At 41.0% G+C, this 17,653-nt stretch overlaps 1 protein-coding gene across 1 annotated transcript in view; it reads right to left on the bottom strand.

Moving 5' to 3' along the window:
- POLR3A (RNA polymerase III subunit A) overlaps nt 1–15,931 on the bottom strand; it is a 77,255-nt gene extending 61,324 nt beyond the window's left edge. The window contains exons 1-8 of the mRNA XM_042780662.1: nt 15,798–15,931; nt 10,763–10,898; nt 10,371–10,508; nt 7,906–8,077; nt 7,472–7,626; nt 2,853–3,092; nt 1,350–1,512; nt 1,034–1,170 (exon numbers count right to left, since the gene is read on the bottom strand). Coding sequence (XP_042636596.1) covers nt 1,034–1,170; nt 1,350–1,512; nt 2,853–3,092; nt 7,472–7,626; nt 7,906–8,077; nt 10,371–10,508; nt 10,763–10,898; nt 15,798–15,931 — 1,275 coding nt within the window. The remainder of the gene's footprint in view (nt 1–1,033; nt 1,171–1,349; nt 1,513–2,852; nt 3,093–7,471; nt 7,627–7,905; nt 8,078–10,370; nt 10,509–10,762; nt 10,899–15,797) is intronic.
- Between the last annotated feature and the right edge of the window lie 1,722 nt (nt 15,932–17,653).

Raw genomic sequence — 17,653 nt, 5'->3', positions numbered from 1 at the left:
TTCACCCAAATCACAATTAAAAAAAAATAAAATAAAATAAAATCTAAAAAAAAAACAACTTAATCTAAAACTATCCCCTGAAGTCATCTTTAAACCAAACAACAGTTCAGCTTAATTAGTAAAGAGTGTTTGCTTTGAGCATTGCATTCTTTAAAAGAATTATCTGTATAGCATCAAATTGATAATAGTAACTTAAAACATTAGATGAGAATCCTCAGGGGCAGGGAGTTTATCTTAATGGTGGTGGGATAATTTGGAAAAGGATAGTAAGAATGGTTGTACAATTCAAAGAATATAATCAATGCAACTAATTGTACATGTATAAATCGTTGAACTGGTATTGTTTTGCTATGTATATTTTCACTGAAAAAATTTATTTAGAAAATTGTTTCAACTTTTTGATTCAGTGATTCTAAAGTTTTAAGAATAATTTATCCCAAGAAACATAAATAAGGTTTTTGTTTATTGTTTAATCCTTTTAAAATATGAGGTATGAACTAATTATAGAAATATCCAAGATGTCATTAATTAGAAAAAGTTTCAGAACAGTGTATCTAATACATACACATGAAGCTAGAGATGACTGTGGTAGTATGCTGTGTGTAAATATATATCCTCATTATTTGCAGATTCAATATTTGCAAATCTACTCTCTAAAGATGTATTTATAACCCCCAATCAGTAATTCTGCTGGTATTTTGCGGCAATTTGCCAACACGGGCATATGCAGACCAACAAAAAATTTTAACTACCCACCATGTATATTCCCAGCAATCCTAATGAACAAGACTAGGTTTAGAATTCACTAATTCAGTGTTTGTGGGGACTTCGTAGAACAAAACTACAGGAAACAACATGAGTCAACTGTTACATATAAAATAAATCAGAAAGGTACACACACACTCTCACATATACCAAGCTGTGGGTTAGGTGGGTTACTGGGCACTTTCTACTTTTTTGTTGTATGAACATCAAAATATAATGTAAAAGATGAGATTCAAAATAAGAATGTGAGCAGCTGAATAGTACTGACCTTTTCAGGAAAAGTCAGAATTTTGGCCACGTGAACTGGCACAGCCACCTCATCAATTCGGAGGTTGGGGTCAGGTGAGATGACGGTTCTGCCAGAAAAATCCACTCTTTTTCCTGAGAGGTTGCCTCTAAATCGACCTAAGCAAATAAAAATATGTCACAGAACCCAGTGGCACAGAATATGCTGTTTGAGGGGTTATATAAACAGAGAAATTGAGGAAAGCCTCCAATCTCTGACTAGGTAAGCTTGATATGTAGTCTAAAAAATTTTACCACAGACAATGGACTGTTTCCTGCACATTCTGTCCAAAACGTACCCTGTTTTCCCTTCAGGCGTTGGACAAAACCTCTTGTCCATTTCTTGGGTGCCATGTTGAGGGGAATGCCTGAGAGCTCACTGTTAATGTAGAGGGCGCATTGCAGCTGCAGGAAATCCCAGTCCTCCATTATCATCTGCGTCTTGGCTCCAGATATTCGATGCTAAAGTGAGCAGACAATGAATAGAACAAGATTGTTTCTGTGGTTGTCTTGATTTTCTGCTTCATTTTTAAAACATTTTATTTTGTTGTTGTTGAGAAAACAAACAGCAAAACATACACCAATTCAACAGTTTCTGCATGTACAGCTCAATGACACCGATCACATTCTTTGAGTTGTACAGCCATTCATTTGCATTCTCCCTTTCTGAGTTGCTCCACCCTCATCAACATAAACTCACTACCCTCAAAAGTTCCTATCTTATCGTTTGAGTTGCTGTTGTCAAATTGCTTCCTATAATAAAACTTGAAAGAGCACAATCCCCAAGGCAGGCATTTTTTACCAGTTAAGCTAAACCAGTGTTTGGTTTTAAGAACAATTCAGGGGATATTTTGGGCCTAAAGTTTAAAGATTATCTCAGGGAAATAGTTTCAGGGATTCATTCAGCCTCTATGGATCCAGAAAGTCTGGAGTCCATGAAAATTTAACATTCTGTTCTGTACCTTCCCCCTTTTGATCAATGATTCTTTGAGAGAATCTTTGACCAAAATGTTCAGTAATGGCACCCTCAGCTTCATTTTTTTTTTTTAAATTGTGATTTGGGCAAAGATTTACAGAGCAAATTCACTTTCCATGCAGCAGTTCACATATACTTTGTCTCATGTCATTGACCACAGTTTCAGCTTCATTTTCTTGACTGGGCATTTTTGTATAGGTATGTATTGTCCAGTCTTAGAAATAATAGAAAGCACTGTGGTGGTTAAGTTTGTGTGTCAATTTGGCTGGGCCTGGTTGAGTGGCTGGGCAGCTGGATGTAGGATTGCCCATGATGAGACTGATAATCAACTCCATGGTGGAATCTACTGTGAGCAGCTGAGTAGCTGCCTTTGGGTATGTGGTCTGCTTCCCGTATATAAGGAACAGCTTTGTGAATGGTCGCTAGCTTATGGCACTTTGACCCCTGCATGTAACCATGTCATTTTTTAGCAGCCTGCCATGCTCTGCCGTCCCTGGGACCTTCAATGGACTTGAATTAATGGCCTGCCATATAGTTTGGTACCATCAGGACTGTGCCATTTATTTGTTGACACTGGCTTTGTTAGCCTCAGCAGCCAGTAGCTGCCTGAGTGAAGAGATGCCTCTAGCTTCAGTGGGCCAGGAGCAAGAGGCAGAGCTGCAGCCCAAGGTCGAGAGCTTTTCACACAGCCCCTAGAGCCTGGCACTTTGAACTCGGACTTCTAGCCTCCCAAACTGTAAGAGAATAAACTCCTGTTTGTTCCAGTCATCTCATTTGTTGTATTTTCTTGTCAGAGCGGCACTAGACAACCAGAACAAGCACTGACCTTTTTAATGACATCATTTAGGAAAATGATTTCTGTTAATTTCATGGTCAGATCATCTTCATTGGTGCCAGACTTCAAATCACTGACAACAGAGGGTCTGATACACAAAGGGGGTACCAAAAGTCGCGTGAGAATCAAATCGGAGGGCTTTCCAGCTTCTGGGTTCATTAGAAGTAGAGGGATATCTTCAGCTGGGATTCGTTTAAATAAATTCAGAACTACTAAGGGATTCAAGTTTTCCTATGGAAAGGAAGGAATGAAGATACTATATTAATTTTTCATAACCTGGACAAGGGTTTACTTCTTCACATTTTCTAACCTGTCATTTAACTTAAAGTGAGTACACAAGACAATACAAATTTGTTGATAACATGCTATGCTGCAAGAGACTTAAAAAGGTGCATGTCCCTTATTCCAATTATTTAAGCCAATAATTCCACTTCTCATAACTGTTTCAAAGGGTATAATCTGAGAAATGAATACAAAGATTCAGCTATAAGAATATTCACTACAGTTGTTTTTAACTGTGAAAAGTTGGATACAATCAGACAGGTTATAGGCTAAATAAATCACTGATGATCTATACATGGAAAACTATGAAGCTATTGAAAAATAGCACTACAGAAATGTAGCTATTAATACGGAAAAGTGTTTGCAAAATATTGGTGCATGGAATAAGCATGTGTGTATCATCTCATGGGGAGTGGGGGAAGGAAGGGAATGTACATCTATGCAGAGAAAAGGAAATGCAAGGGGTCACCAAGGTGTTACCTGGACTGCCTTTAAGTGAACAGAATTATAATCGTTTTACTTCTCTTTTCATATTTGAGTTTTTCTGTAATGAGCTTATATTGTGTTTGGAATAACTTCATTTAATAAAAAGTCCTATGCTGTAACCACCTAATCATATTATAAGAACTATGCAATTTTCAGAGAGATCCAAAGCTCTAAGAATGGTCAACTGTGTCTTGTTGCCTGTTTGTTAAACTTTCTCGCGATCTTAGATTGTGTGACTGAGAGTACAGGTTATAAGCAGAATTTGCTGTGCATAACTTCATGAGAAGGGGAAAAAAGCATTTAGAACACTGCAGTAAGAGAATTACTATGGCCCACTCTGGAGAGATGCAGCTGGGGAGATGGAAGGAATTCCCCCCAAATAGGCCTTGTACTCAAGGTCCTTGCCCAGAGCAGAATTCCCTTCCACAAAGACCCTGTCTTCTAGCCACAAGGCAGTTAGGTATAAATCCAGGACTGTATGAGTAGAGCTCTAGGGCTGATACAAAGGCCAGATGTCATTGGGAGTACCAGTCAGTATTAGACAAGAACATAAGGAACCTGAAAGATGTTTGGAGGGTGTGAGGACTGGCAAGAGTCTGGCAACTATCTCTTAGCAAGAACAGTTAAAGAAAAGAAAGGAGCTGCTAGTATGGAAAAGAAAATTCAAAAGGGACATAATAAATGTTTGCCAAGAGGCACATGGAAGAGGCTGCTGGTTTATTCTATTACACACTAAAAACAAAAGTATTTTGTTACACACATTGTGACATAGTAGGAGATATTTCTATCTAGTGAGGGGGACAGGACTGATGAACTCTATGGAGGAACTCTTCTTTGCAAGTCTACAAACCCCTGGGTTTGTATTAAAGTTTGGTGTGAGTATACATTAGTCTTCAGGCAAGAGAGGCCACAGTTTTTGCCTAATTGTTAAAGAGGGGTGTCTATGCCCTGAAAAGGTTAAAAACCACTCTAGGGCCTCTTCCAACTCAATCCTAGTGTGTTGCCTAGAAAGGTATCACGTTCCAAGTGCCTGAAAACTAAATGACCAGGTGAAAATGCCAGGACCATGGGCCATCCTGAAATACTTACTTCAATGAGCACTGGGCAATAGGACACGTTTGTATGCGGCCCCTCTCCACAAAATGCAAATGCGCTCACTGATGTTTCAGCGAGTAAAGGGCCTGGGATGAGGCAAATGCTAAAGTGACATTTCTGCCCCCCACAAGTAATTCTGGAAGGACCAGGCTGAGCTGATGATGAACACAGAGGATCTGTCACTGCTCCAAGCACAGTGGCAGGCATAAAAAATGATCTCAGAAAAATGGAGCTTGTTAGATCACTCTTAGAAAACAAGCAAAACATGCAAGACAGAACACAAGTGATATGATCAAGTGTTTTATGTAGCATGAATAATGTACACGTGGTTCAGGGAAGGGTAGAGCAAAAAGGGTGGGGGTGGGGGTCCAGATATTAAGAAGGGGTTCTAGATATCAGAGGCAGCTTCATGGAAACAGTGGAAATCTGGTGAGGGGAGAGAGGCAAGAGAGGCTTTCTTGGGTTAGACAGACACTATGAGTAGATCATACATGCAGAGAGATGGGATGAAGTCCTACCTATATTATTATGTTACAGAAGTGCCAGCAGCAGTGACAACACTACCAAAATTGGATAATATGCACTAAGTACTTGCTCCATACCAGGGACTGTGCTAAGTACTTGATTTGGACTTCATTTCTTCATCCTCACAAGAGACCAAAACCAGACACTTGTAATCCCCATTTTATAGATGAGGAGACTAAAGTCCAGGTGAGGTCACTTGTCCAAGGTCATAGAGCTTAGTAAGTGGCAGAGCTAGGCTCTAATCCCAGGTCTGTCTGATCCAAAGCCAGGGCTCTTACCCACTACCCTGCTGTGGTGGTTGTTAGTTGTTGCTGAGTTGTCTCTGACTCACGGCAACCTTACGTGTAACAGAAGGAAACACTGCCTGGTTTTGTGCCATTTTCATGAGTGTTGCCAATGAACCTCTTAGATGTCAACTCTGGAAAAGTAGGGTGGGATTGGCAGGAAGGTGGTGGCAGCTGGGGAAAGCTGAGAGTCTAGCTTGATGTGTCAGACAAGTGACCTTTAAATGGGAGGGGGGTATTTCTCACGTTGAATCATTTAGGAGGCTTTTCATAGAAAAAGGCCTCCCAGTCCCTGCTTTTTCCATGTGCTGAGACAGAGAAGCAGCGCTCTAAAAGCAAGGGACAGTCCCTGTGGATTCCCAAGCTGAGAACTGGTGAGACAGTGGCAGTGGTGAGAAGTCAAGGATGCTAATCTAAAAGCAAAACAGTGTGCCTGGAAGGAAGAGATGCAAGTAAGGACAAGAAAGCAGGTTCACTGACCAAAGCCGCCTCCCAGGCTTCTAGCCTCACTTCCACACAAGCCACCACCTCAGAGAGCTCCTCACTTCCATCCACGGTGGTGGAGGGACAGCAGCTACCTTCTCGGCCTATGTCTCAGCTTTCTCTACAGTTACAACAACAGTTCATGTGAAGCACTCAGAACAGCACCTGCATGTAAGTGCAAGTACTAAATGTAAGCTGTAATTATCAGTGCTCTTTGGTCCTCCAAACAGATCCTCCATTCCATTCCAGGATGAGCCTACACACTACATAACCCTGGACATGCTTAGCTCATTGCTCCTGACTCTTCAAATTCTATTCAAGTTTAAAGACTAGGCCTTTTCTCATAGTCATCCCCAACCACCAAGGCTAAAGTGACATCTCTCTCCTCTAATTTCCCACTGAACTTACCATCCTTGATATTCATGTGCCCTATTAGTTTCCTTTTCACATCTAAGCTGTGTGACCCTGTAGAACAGACTCAAAACCCACAGTTCCAGATACTCCCTCACAGGTCCAGTGGAGGCTGGGTACTCAGTAGGCACTCACATAACTTATTAGTTTCATGTATCATCAACTGTAGACAGTACCAGGAGGATTAAGCACTAATCAAATCCAGGGCAAGAAAAAAAAAGACACATCATAAAATTCTATTAGTTAAGTTTGAGCCATTGAAAGTAAACTAATGACTGTAAAGGGAGTTATCTGAATCTTCCTGTACCTCGTCATCCATGTGGGGAATAGGATCTTTCAGTTTATACTCTGGATATCTATGATTTTAAAATCTTTTACAGTAAAAACATTCCACGTTGATTAGATCATTAAAACTGTGCTGTTAAACTTAGTACCAGATAAAGACTTGTTGCACAAAGTATTTCTTTATATGAATTCTTAGCTTAATTGCTAACTTAATTGAACTTCTGTACCAACTTAAAGGGACTTTTCACTTTGGAAAAAGGTGAGGGAGATATGAGTATGAGAGTGAGAGAGAGTGCATGATATATGGGTATTATGGATTGAACTGTGTATTGGAATTCCAGCCCCTACATTTGTGGATATAATCTCATTTGGGAACAGGGCTTTCCTTGTTATGTTAATGGGGTCATATACCAGTGTGGCGTGTATCCTAAACCCAATCACTGAGAGTAAATTAGACACAGAGACAAGCAAGCACAAATGGGAGAAGACAGCCACCACGTGGGGATCACCAAGGAACCAAGGAATACTGGGGCTACAGAAGCTGAGACAAGGATTTTGCCAGAGAGCTGACAGAGTGTCTGCTGACAGAGAGTGAGCGCCTTTCCCTAAAGCCCTGGATGTGGACTTCTAGCTTTCTGAACAATGAGAAAACAACTGTATGTTCTCTGAACCACCTATTTGCAGTATGCTACAGCAGCATTAGGTAACTAAGACAATGGGGGAGGCAGACAGAGGGTGGGTGTGCACTTTCAGGCTCACCTGGGCCCTTCCCAGCAGAGGCTCCACTTCTTTGTTATGTTCGATGGCTGTTTCAAAAGACTGAAGGAAATTTGATACAATTGGATCTACCATTTTTTTATTGGTCTTGTACTTCTCATGAATTATCTTCAGTAATCCACACTTCTTTACAGTACCTATAAGAGTTAATTCATTTAGAAAGAATAAAAGAAATTAGAGTTCAAAATTAGGTTTAGGTTGGCTAGAGGTTGTCATCTGGTTAATGAAACAACTGAAAATGCTATAGCCAAGAAGGATGAGAGGTGCAGCTGCTAATAAGTGTGTCAGCTGCCAGGCTCTGCAACTAATGTACCAGGGAAAAAGCTGCCCCTGAAAAAGGACATAGAACTAGTAAAGCAAACAGAGGACAGTGGGTGTAAAGGATTATCATGAAACCTATCACATGTCCCACTCACCATTAAAAGCACCACAGTGATGACAAATGTTTTTTTTCCGGCACTTATCGGAGATTTTCTTCTTCAGGCCTCGCTTCTGAAGGTAAGTCAGGCCGGGCCTCTTCAGATAATCCAGAAACTGCTTCTTCTCCTCCTGGGACAGCATGATGTGGCAGCAGGTTTTGCAGATCATCTTTTAAAAATTAAACAGAACATTAAGAGGAAGAGTGACAAAGAAAACTTTTCTTTGTAAAATGCCACCCCCCTTATCCAGGATATGGAATGGTGGTAGACACATATGTATACACAGACATGCAGAGAGATGGCCAGTGTTCACTAGAACCTCAGCAATAGTCACACTGGGTATAAGGAGTTTTGTTAATTTTCATTTTTTAATTTGTGCTGCTATATAGTGCTTGAACTTTTTTTTATTGTGATTTGGGTGAAGGTTTACAGAGCAAATTCATTTTCCACACAGCAGCTCACATATACTTTGTCTCATGACATTGACTATAATCTCCCACAATGCAACAGTTCCCGCCCACTTCCTCCCCATAGTTACCTCTTCCCTGTGTCCTTCTCTGCCATGCACTCCTGCCCCCAACCTGTCGCCATGTGCATACACTGCCCTTCTATTCTCCCATGCTTGATCTCTCCAAGAAGTGTATCTACCTAATGTAAATGTTCAGCTCATATGCCTATCTTTTGTTTGGCTGGAAGCCATAGGATGGGTTCAATTCCAGACCTGAAGGGCAGCTGGGGCCATAGTCTTAGGGGTTTCACCAAGCTCTATCAGACCAGCAAACATAGTCTTTTTTTTTTTTTTTTTTAATGATTTTGAGTTTTGTTCTACATTGTTCTCCCACTCTAACCGGGATCTGCTACACAGATCCCCCTCCGAGTGGTTGGCAGTGGTAGCCAGGCACCATCTAGTTCTTCTGGTCTCATAGTCGTATAGGCTGAGAATCGCATGGTGTACAAGTCACCTGGACTAATTGTTTCCATGTGTCTTTGGTTTTCTTCATTCTTCTTTGCTCTGGATGAGGAGAGACCCATCATTGTGCCTATATGGCCACTTGCAAGTTTTTTTTTTTTTTTTCATTGTGATTTGGGTGAAAGTTTACAGAGCAAATTCACTTTCCATACAGCAGGTCATACACACTTTGTCTCATGACATTGACTAGAATTTACCACAATTCAACAGCTCCCCTCCCTCTTCCTCCTGATGGTTACCTCTTCCCTGTGTCCACCCCTCCATGCACTCCTGCCCCCCTGAGCTATCTCCCTGTGCATAAACAGCCCTTCTTTCTCCCATGATTGTTCTCTCCAAGGAGTGTAAATGTTAAATTCAACTGTCTTTTGTTTGGCTGGAAGCCACAGGTGTGGGGTCAATTCCAGACTTGAAGGGCAGCTAGGGGCCATAGTCTCAGGGGTTCCATCAAGCTCTATCAGACCAGCAAACCTGGTCCCCCTCCCCCTTTTTTCCCCCAAATGATTTTGACTTTTGTTCCACATTGTTCTCCCTCTCTATCTAGGATCTCCTATATAGATACCCCTCCCAGTGGTTGACAGTGGTAGCAGGGCACCATCTAGTTCTTCTGGTCTCATAATCATACAAGCTATGGAATGCATGGTATATGAGTCGCTAGGACTAAATGTTTCCATGAATCTTTGGTTTTCTTCATTCTTCTTTGCTCTGGATGAAGAGAGACCCATCGTTGCATCTAGATGGCTGCTTATAAGCTTTTAAGATCCCAGTTGCCACTCATCAAAGTAGGGTATAGAACAATGTTTTTGTGTAGTATAATATGCCAATTGAGCTTGATGTCCCCTGTGATCATGGTCCCCAGCCCACAGGTCCAATTACTCGCTTCCTCTGTGTAGCTGGCTGTGGCCAAGAAGTGACTACAAAGTTGTCCCTTGTCAGCTCTACTATATACCTAAAAATTCTTACAAAACATAAAAATACACTTGTAGAACCATTGTCTGCCAACCCTATACATGGTCATGGGCACACTCCCCTTGCATAGACATACCTAATCGTTCAGTCTGTTCACCCATCTACCCACCCATAGATCAATGTTTGCCATCACGGACAATGCAGTACTGTATGTACAAAAAGTTTCATCTTTTTTGTCTGTACCTCCCATGCACCTCTCTCTGTCTTCCTCCTCCTCAATGCTACCATGTTGATCATTCACATTTGATACATTGCCCTTCCCTTCACCCCAATCAATACTTGTCTCTATCTAGCAGTGTACTTTAAATATTTTTTACAATGTGTATGTATCACCCTCTCCAGGGAAATAAAAGAATAAATAATCCTTCAGCACTTTAATGTAGTGCCAGATAAAAACATTTGTACTCAGTATAAAAATCTCCCTTAGTTGTATTCCCTACCCCTCACAATTCCTAAGCTCATTCTAATGTCCCCTGAATAATGACTCTAGAATTTATGCCTCGGAAATCAACACATGGGCACTTACCTGTAAGATGCCTATAACTGCTCTGAAGTATCCCACATGAAAACAAGGCAATTCCAAGTCAACATATCCATAGTGGCCTAGACAGTCAGCCAAGTTTTTTCCACAGGTTTCACAAGGACGATCCTTCTCACTTGTACCCTTTGGATAAGACCACATTCAATAGTCAATGGAGACCACTGAAAGGAAAGTGGGACCGGTCCTCATATGCCAAAATGGCTCAGAATCAACTGGGAAACTAGAACATATTTACATTCAGTGGACTGAAGGCTGGAATCCCTGACTGGGTCTGAGAAGCACATGGGGCATAAGGGAGATGGAAAGTCGCCTTCCCCAGTTTTATGAGCACGTCAAAACACAGGACGTTGGGGGAGCCACGGAGACAGCAGTCTTACCATCCTGTGGTCCAGCACCCCATACAGCAGAGGGGCATGATTGTTGTCCTGGCTGTACAAGTTCTTACTCACAACCTGGATGTGCGCTTGCTGGCGCATCTCCTCTGGAGACTTCATGCCGAAACAAATGTGGCTTCTGGAACAGAAAGAAAACAAGGGAGCAATTACATCAAAATCATTACCAACTGCTACCTCATAAACAGAAATAAACTCAAAATGGATCAATTACCAAATATAAGCACTAAAACCATAAAACTTCTACAAGCTCTGGTAGCACAGTAGTTAAAGCATTCAGCAGCTAATCAAAAGGTTGGTGGTTCAAACCCATTAACTGCTCCACAGGAGAGAGATGAGGCAGTCCACTTCTGTAAAAATTTACAGCCTTGGAAACTCTATGGGGCAGTTCTACTCTGTCCTATAGGGTCACTATGAGTCAGAATTGACTCTATGGCAGTGTGTTTGGTGTTTTTGGTTTAAGGAGACATAGTGGTTAATCATCAGGACCTTGGATTTGGCAATGAATTCTTAGATATGACATGAAAAGCATGAACAATAAAAGAAACAGTGATAAATTGGACTTCAATCAAAATTTAAAACTCTGAGCATCAAAGGACATTATCAAGAAAGTGAAAAAATAATCTATAGAATGGAAGAAAATATTTGCAAATTTATATATCTGATGTTGTTAGTTGCTGGTGTGTTGGCCTGCAATTCATGGTGGCACCAAGCACAACTAACTGAAACGCACTCAGTCCCACACCTTCACCACAACTGGTCGTAGACTGGATTGTCATGATCCACAGGGTTTGTAATGGTTGATTTTTGGAAGTAGATCATTGGGCCTTTCTTCCTAGTATGCTGGTAAAATGAGTTTGTTTGTTTGTTTTTTTTTATAATTATAACACTTTCTTTTTATTGTAATTTGGATCAAAGTTGACAGAGCAAATTAGTTTTTCACTCAACAACTTATACACGTTTTGTTTCATGACATAGGTTGCAATCACTTCAATATAACAGCACTCTTCCCACTTCCTCCCTGGATTCCACATTTCCATTTGTCCGTTTTTCCTGCCCCTTTCTGCCTTCAGATCTTTTGTTTTTGGACAAATGCTGACTTTTGGGTCTTGTGTGGTTGACTGTATATAGGAGTACATTCCTCCTCGGAATTATTATTTATATATAGTACAGGCTTGTTTGCTGTTTGGCTGAAAGTTGATCCCCAAGAGTAAGTTCAGTTCCAGCGTTGAAGAGTGTCTTAACTGCCACAGTCTTGAGGTTCCACTTGTCTCTACCAGACCAGTAGGTCTGGTCTTTTACATGTTTTTGAATTTTGTTTTACATTTTTTTTTCCTTCCTCTCTGTCCAGGACTTACTTTCTTTTTTTTTAAACGAGTTTTTACACGGCCTTTTGCCATATAAAATGGTTTGTGTATGTTCTATAAGAACTCCCAGCAGTATAGTAGAGCTGACAAGGGACAAGGCTGTAGTCACTTCTTGGTCACAGCCAGCTACCCAGAGGGACCGAGTAGTTGAACCTGTAGGCTCGGGACCACAGTCACAGGGGACATCAAACTCAACTGGCATAACATAATACACAAAACACTGTTTCACCTCCTACTTAGGCGAGTAGTGACTGGGATCTTAAAAGCTTGCAAGCAGCCATCTACATGCAATGATGGGTCTGTCTGCGTCTAGAGCAAAGAAGAATGAAGAAAACCAAAGATTCATGGAAACAATTAGTCCTGGTGACTGGTACACCATGCAATCCACAGCCTATACAACTATGAGACCAGAAGAACTAGATGGTGCCTGGCTACCACTGTCAACCAGTTGGAGGTGGATCTATGTAGGAGATCCTGGATAGAAAGGGAGAACAATGTGGAACAAAAACTCAAAATCATTTGGGAAAAAAAAAAAAGGGGGAGACCAGGTTTGCTGGTCTGATAGAGCCTGGTGGAACCCCTGAGACTATGGCCCCTAGCTGCCCTTCAAGTCTGGAATTGACCCCATACTTGTGGTTTCCAGCCAAATGAAAGACAGGCATAAGAGTTGAACATGCACCTGAGGTAGATACACTCCTTGAAGAGAACAATCATGGAAGAAGGACTGTTTATGCACAGGGAGACAGCTCAGGGGGCAAGAGTGCATGGAGGGATGGACATAGGGAAGAAGTAACTATCAGGAGGAAGTAGAAGGAAGTGGGAGGGGAGGTGTTGCATTGGGGTAAACTGTCAATGTCATTAGACAATGTGTATGTAAACTGCTGTATGGAAAGTCAATTTGCTCTGTAAACTTTCACCCAAATGACAATAAAAGTAATAATAATAAATAAAACAGCTTGAGAGATTTTTCCTTGAAGCCCTGATGAGATATCTCTGCCCCAGTTTTCTATCCCAGAGGATTTGTTACTTTTGTCCAGGCTGACTGACATTTCCTGGGTCAACTTCAAACAACTTGTGCTTTGGTATTTTTTCTCTGGCTCTATGATTGGCCTATCTTATGCACCCTGCAGGGATTAATCATATACTTAACTATATAAATGAAATGACTATAGCCTACTATGCAAATGAAGTGACAATGCCCTACTGAGAGAGGGTAGGTCAGTTCATGGCCCTAGTGGAAGGAGTCTGCTTACAAATGCACTCAACCACAAAGAGATTGGCAGACAGGCAGAATAAGAAAGAAGAAGGAAACAGAAAGGAGAAAAGGCAAGAAAGGCAAGAAGAGAGAAGCAGAGAGAGAGGAGGCAAGGAAGCTCTTAAAAGACCTGTACAAAGACTAAAGGCTATAACACTAAAGGCACCAAGAGGCCTGGAAGAGGCCCTGTGGCAGAGCCAGAGGTGACAGACCCAGAAAGAGCCTGGCAGCAGAGCTTATGGTGATGGCAGAAACCTGCTGCTAGGAAAGCAGCTAAGAGAGCTGAACAAAACTGCTACAGGGGCTATAAGCTGGGTCAGTTAGCAGTGGAGAGATCAATATCAGGGAAGCTGAAAGCAGACAGGACTGTCCTGAGGGGGCCGAGAACTCTGTCCTGAAAGGGTCAAAAAGAGGCCTGTCCTAAGGAGGCTGAGAGGAGGCCTGTACGACCAACAGAAGCCAAGAGAGCTGTCCTGCAACAAAGAGGGAAGAGAAGTGCTCTCTTCTCTGGAGGCTTCCCGATCTTGCTTACATGCTTCCTGATTCTGATCCTGAGTTGTGGCCTATTGATCCTGATCTCAAGTTGTACCCTGTTACATCATTAATAAACCACTTAACTGTAAGTATGGTCAGTGAGTTCTGCATGGTCGTTGCAGAGAATTATCGAACCACGTAGAGAGTGCCAATGAGAGGGACAGCTGGTATCAAGAATTGGTAAAAAGGGTGGAGAGTGGTGGTATGTCTGACCTCCACCTTATGGGATCAGCTTTGGGCTGATGCTGGTTGTTAACTCTTCTGAAGTTCAGACAGCTTCTGATGTACCACTATCATTTTATAATGTCTTAGCCTGGAAGCTCTGCTGAAATCTGTTCAACATCATAGCTACACGCAAGCCACCATGGCAGACAGGTGGTAGCAGTGCATTTGGTGCACTGACTGGTAACTGAACTCAGATCTCACTCATGGAACTGAACCATCAATGCCCTCACCCATATATGTGAAAAGGGCTTAAAATCCAGAACATATTAAGAACTCCTACAACTCAACAACAAAAAGACAAACACAACTGAAAAATGAGCAAAGGACTTCCACAGATATTTCTCCAAAGAATATATACAAAACGCCAATACGCAAATGAAAAGATGTTCAACATCGTTAGTCATTGGGAAAATGCAAATCAAACCACAATGAGATACTACTTCACATCCACTAAAATGGTTATTATGGAAAAACCAGAAAAAAACTAGCGCTGATGAAGATATGAAGAAACTGGAACCCTGTTGCACTGCTGGTGGGAATGTAAAATGATGCAGCCACTGTGGAAAACAGTATGATGGTTGCTCAAAAAGTTAAGCAAAGAACTACCAATATGACCCAGAAATTCTTCTCCTAAGTATATATCCAAAAGAATGGAAAGCAAGGACTCAAACAGATACTTGTACACTAACATTCACTATATTAGTCACAACAGCCAAAAGGTAGAACAACCCAAGTGACTGCCAACATATCAATGGCCATACAAAATATGGCATATGTTTTAAAAAAATCAGTTATCAGAACTGTGATTACAACATACCAAAATATATGGGATGTAGAGACGGCATTATTCAAAGGGAAACTTACAGCAATAAATGCTACATGAAAAATGAGCCTAACTTGACAATTCCAGGAACTAGAAAAGAGAAGAACAAATTAAGCCTAAACCTATCAGAAAAAAGGAAATAACAAAGATCAGAGCACAAATAAATAAAACTGGAAACAGAAAAACAATAGAGAGAATCAATAAAAGCAGAAGTTGATTTTTTTTTAAAAGATCAATAAAATTGACAAATCATTAGCTAGACTGACAAAGAAAAAAGGGAAATTATGCAAATAACCAAGAAATTAAAAAGGAGACATTACAACTGATCCAACAAAAATAAAGAGAATCATGACAAAGTATTATGGCAACACATTAGATAACAGAGACGGAATTGACGAATTCTTAGAAGCACACAACTGACTCAAGAGGAAATAGAAAGTCTCAACAGACCCATCACAAGAGAAGAGGTCAAACTGGTGGTCAAAAACCTGCAAAAGAAAAAAGTGCTGGACCAAATGGCTTCACTGGGGAATTCTATCAAACATTTAGAACAGAATCAACACTAATACTATTTAAAGTATTACAAAAAACAGAGAAGGAAGGAATATTGCCGAATTCATTCTATGAAGCAAACACAACTCTGATAATAAAACCAGATAAAGACACAACATGAAAAGAAAACAGGCCAATATCTCTTATGAATACAAGTATGTGTAGCTTAATGTCATTGTTACATTCTATAAAATAGGATGTTATCTGATTTGGATGTTGTACAAATACATGTCAATGGGGCATGGGGCTCCTGGGCAGACTCACCCAGGGGATGCTTTATGGCTCATGGTATAGGCAGCTGTGGTTGAGGACGCCTCAGGTGAGTGCTTAGCCAGGCACTGCCTGGCTGTTGCTGCTTTCTCTACTAAGCCAGCAGCAGAGAAGGCCAGCTCACCCATGAGAACCTCTCTAGGGAGGGGACGGTGCAGGCCAAGCCTGCCTGAGACAAAGCTAGTGTGCTTAGGGCATATACCTTTCCATTGGTGCCCTATGGGACCACATTGGGCAAAACATATGCACCAGACTCACTGAGTTGTGGGAGCCGATGGGGACCAGGGATTGGGAATTTGGGTATGGGCCTCCATTGCTACAGACTAGTTTCCAGGCTAAGAAGCTCTGGTGGTGTAGTGGTTAAGGCATTTGGCTGCTAACCAAAAGGTCAGGGTTCAAACCCACCAGCCACTTTGTGGAAGAAACTTGGGGCAGTCTGCTTCTCTAAACATGTACAATCTTAGAAAACCAATGGGGGTCACTATGAGTTGGAATTGACCTAATGGAAGTAAGTTTTTTGCTTGAGCTTGCAGGGTACATGCAGCAGCCAGGCACAAGTGGGTTCCAACCTCAAGACAAGGGTATCTGGCCCACAGAGGCATATTTGGTCAGATTTGCCCGAAAGTTAAGTGACGCATACCTGTACAGATGTAAAAATCCTCAACAAGATACTACCTAACGGAGTCCAACGGCACATAAAAATGTTACAAACCATGATCAAGTGGGATTTATTCCAGGAATACAGAGATGGTTCAACATTAGAAAATCAATGTTAATAGACCACATCACTAGAACAAAGGAAATGAACTACATGATCATCTCTGTGGATGCAGAAAAAGCATTGGATAAAATCCAACACCTTTCTTGATGAAAATCCTAAAAAAGACTGGTATAGAAGTGAAATTCCTCAACATGATTCAGGGCATATATGAAAACCCAGCAGCCAGCATTATACTTAACGGAGAAAGACTGAAAACGTTCCCCTCGAAATTGGAAAAAAGACAAGGGTGCCCACTCTCATCACTTCTATGTAATATTGTACTAGAAGTCCTAACCAGAGCAGTAAGACAAGAAAAAGAAATAAAAGGTAGGCAGATTGGAAAAGAAGTAAAACTATCGTTATTCACAGATAATATGATCCTCTATATAGAAAATCCCAGAGTCCACAACAAAACTTCTAGACCTAACAGAGGAATTTAGCAAAGTTGCAGGATACAGGGTCCACAAAAAAAATTAGTTGGGTTTCTATACACCAGCAAAGGGAAATATGAAAGGAAAATTAGGGCAACAATTCAATTTACAATAACATCTAAGAGTATTAAAAACCTAGGACTAAATCTAACCAAGTTCATAAAGGACATATACAATGAAAACAATAAAATAACTGCTGAAACAGATTAAAGAAGATTTAAATAATTGGAATGATGTTCCATGTTCATGAGTTGGAAGACTTAATATTGTTAAGATGTCAGTAACTACCCAAAGCAATCTGTACATCCAACACAATCCCAATAGAAATTTGAAAAGCCTTCTTTACAGGAACAGAAAACTCAATCCTCAACTTCATGTGGAAAGGCAAGTAGCTAAAACAATGCTGAAAAAGAAGAACAAAGTAGGAGGACTCACAATTCCTGATTTTAAAACATACTATACAGAAACAAAATGTGTATGAACTGCTGTATGGAAAAGGAATTTGCTTGGTAAACTTTCACCCAAATCACAATAAAAAATTTTAAAATGGGGCTTCCGGCAAGATGGCGGACTAGGCAGAAGGATTGCAAAGACCCTCTTCAACAAAGAAAAGGGAAATCAATTAACACAGACACAGAAGATAATCTTGGACCCCTGAG

This window comes from Orycteropus afer, unplaced genomic scaffold (genome assembly GCF_000298275.1).
Source record: "Orycteropus afer afer isolate SDZICR_OR568_19922 unplaced genomic scaffold, OryAfe1.0 scaffold00052, whole genome shotgun sequence".
NCBI lineage: Eukaryota > Metazoa > Chordata > Mammalia > Tubulidentata > Orycteropodidae > Orycteropus > Orycteropus afer.
Note: the sequence above shows the minus strand (reverse complement) of the source record. Positions and strands in the feature narration are given on the sequence as shown.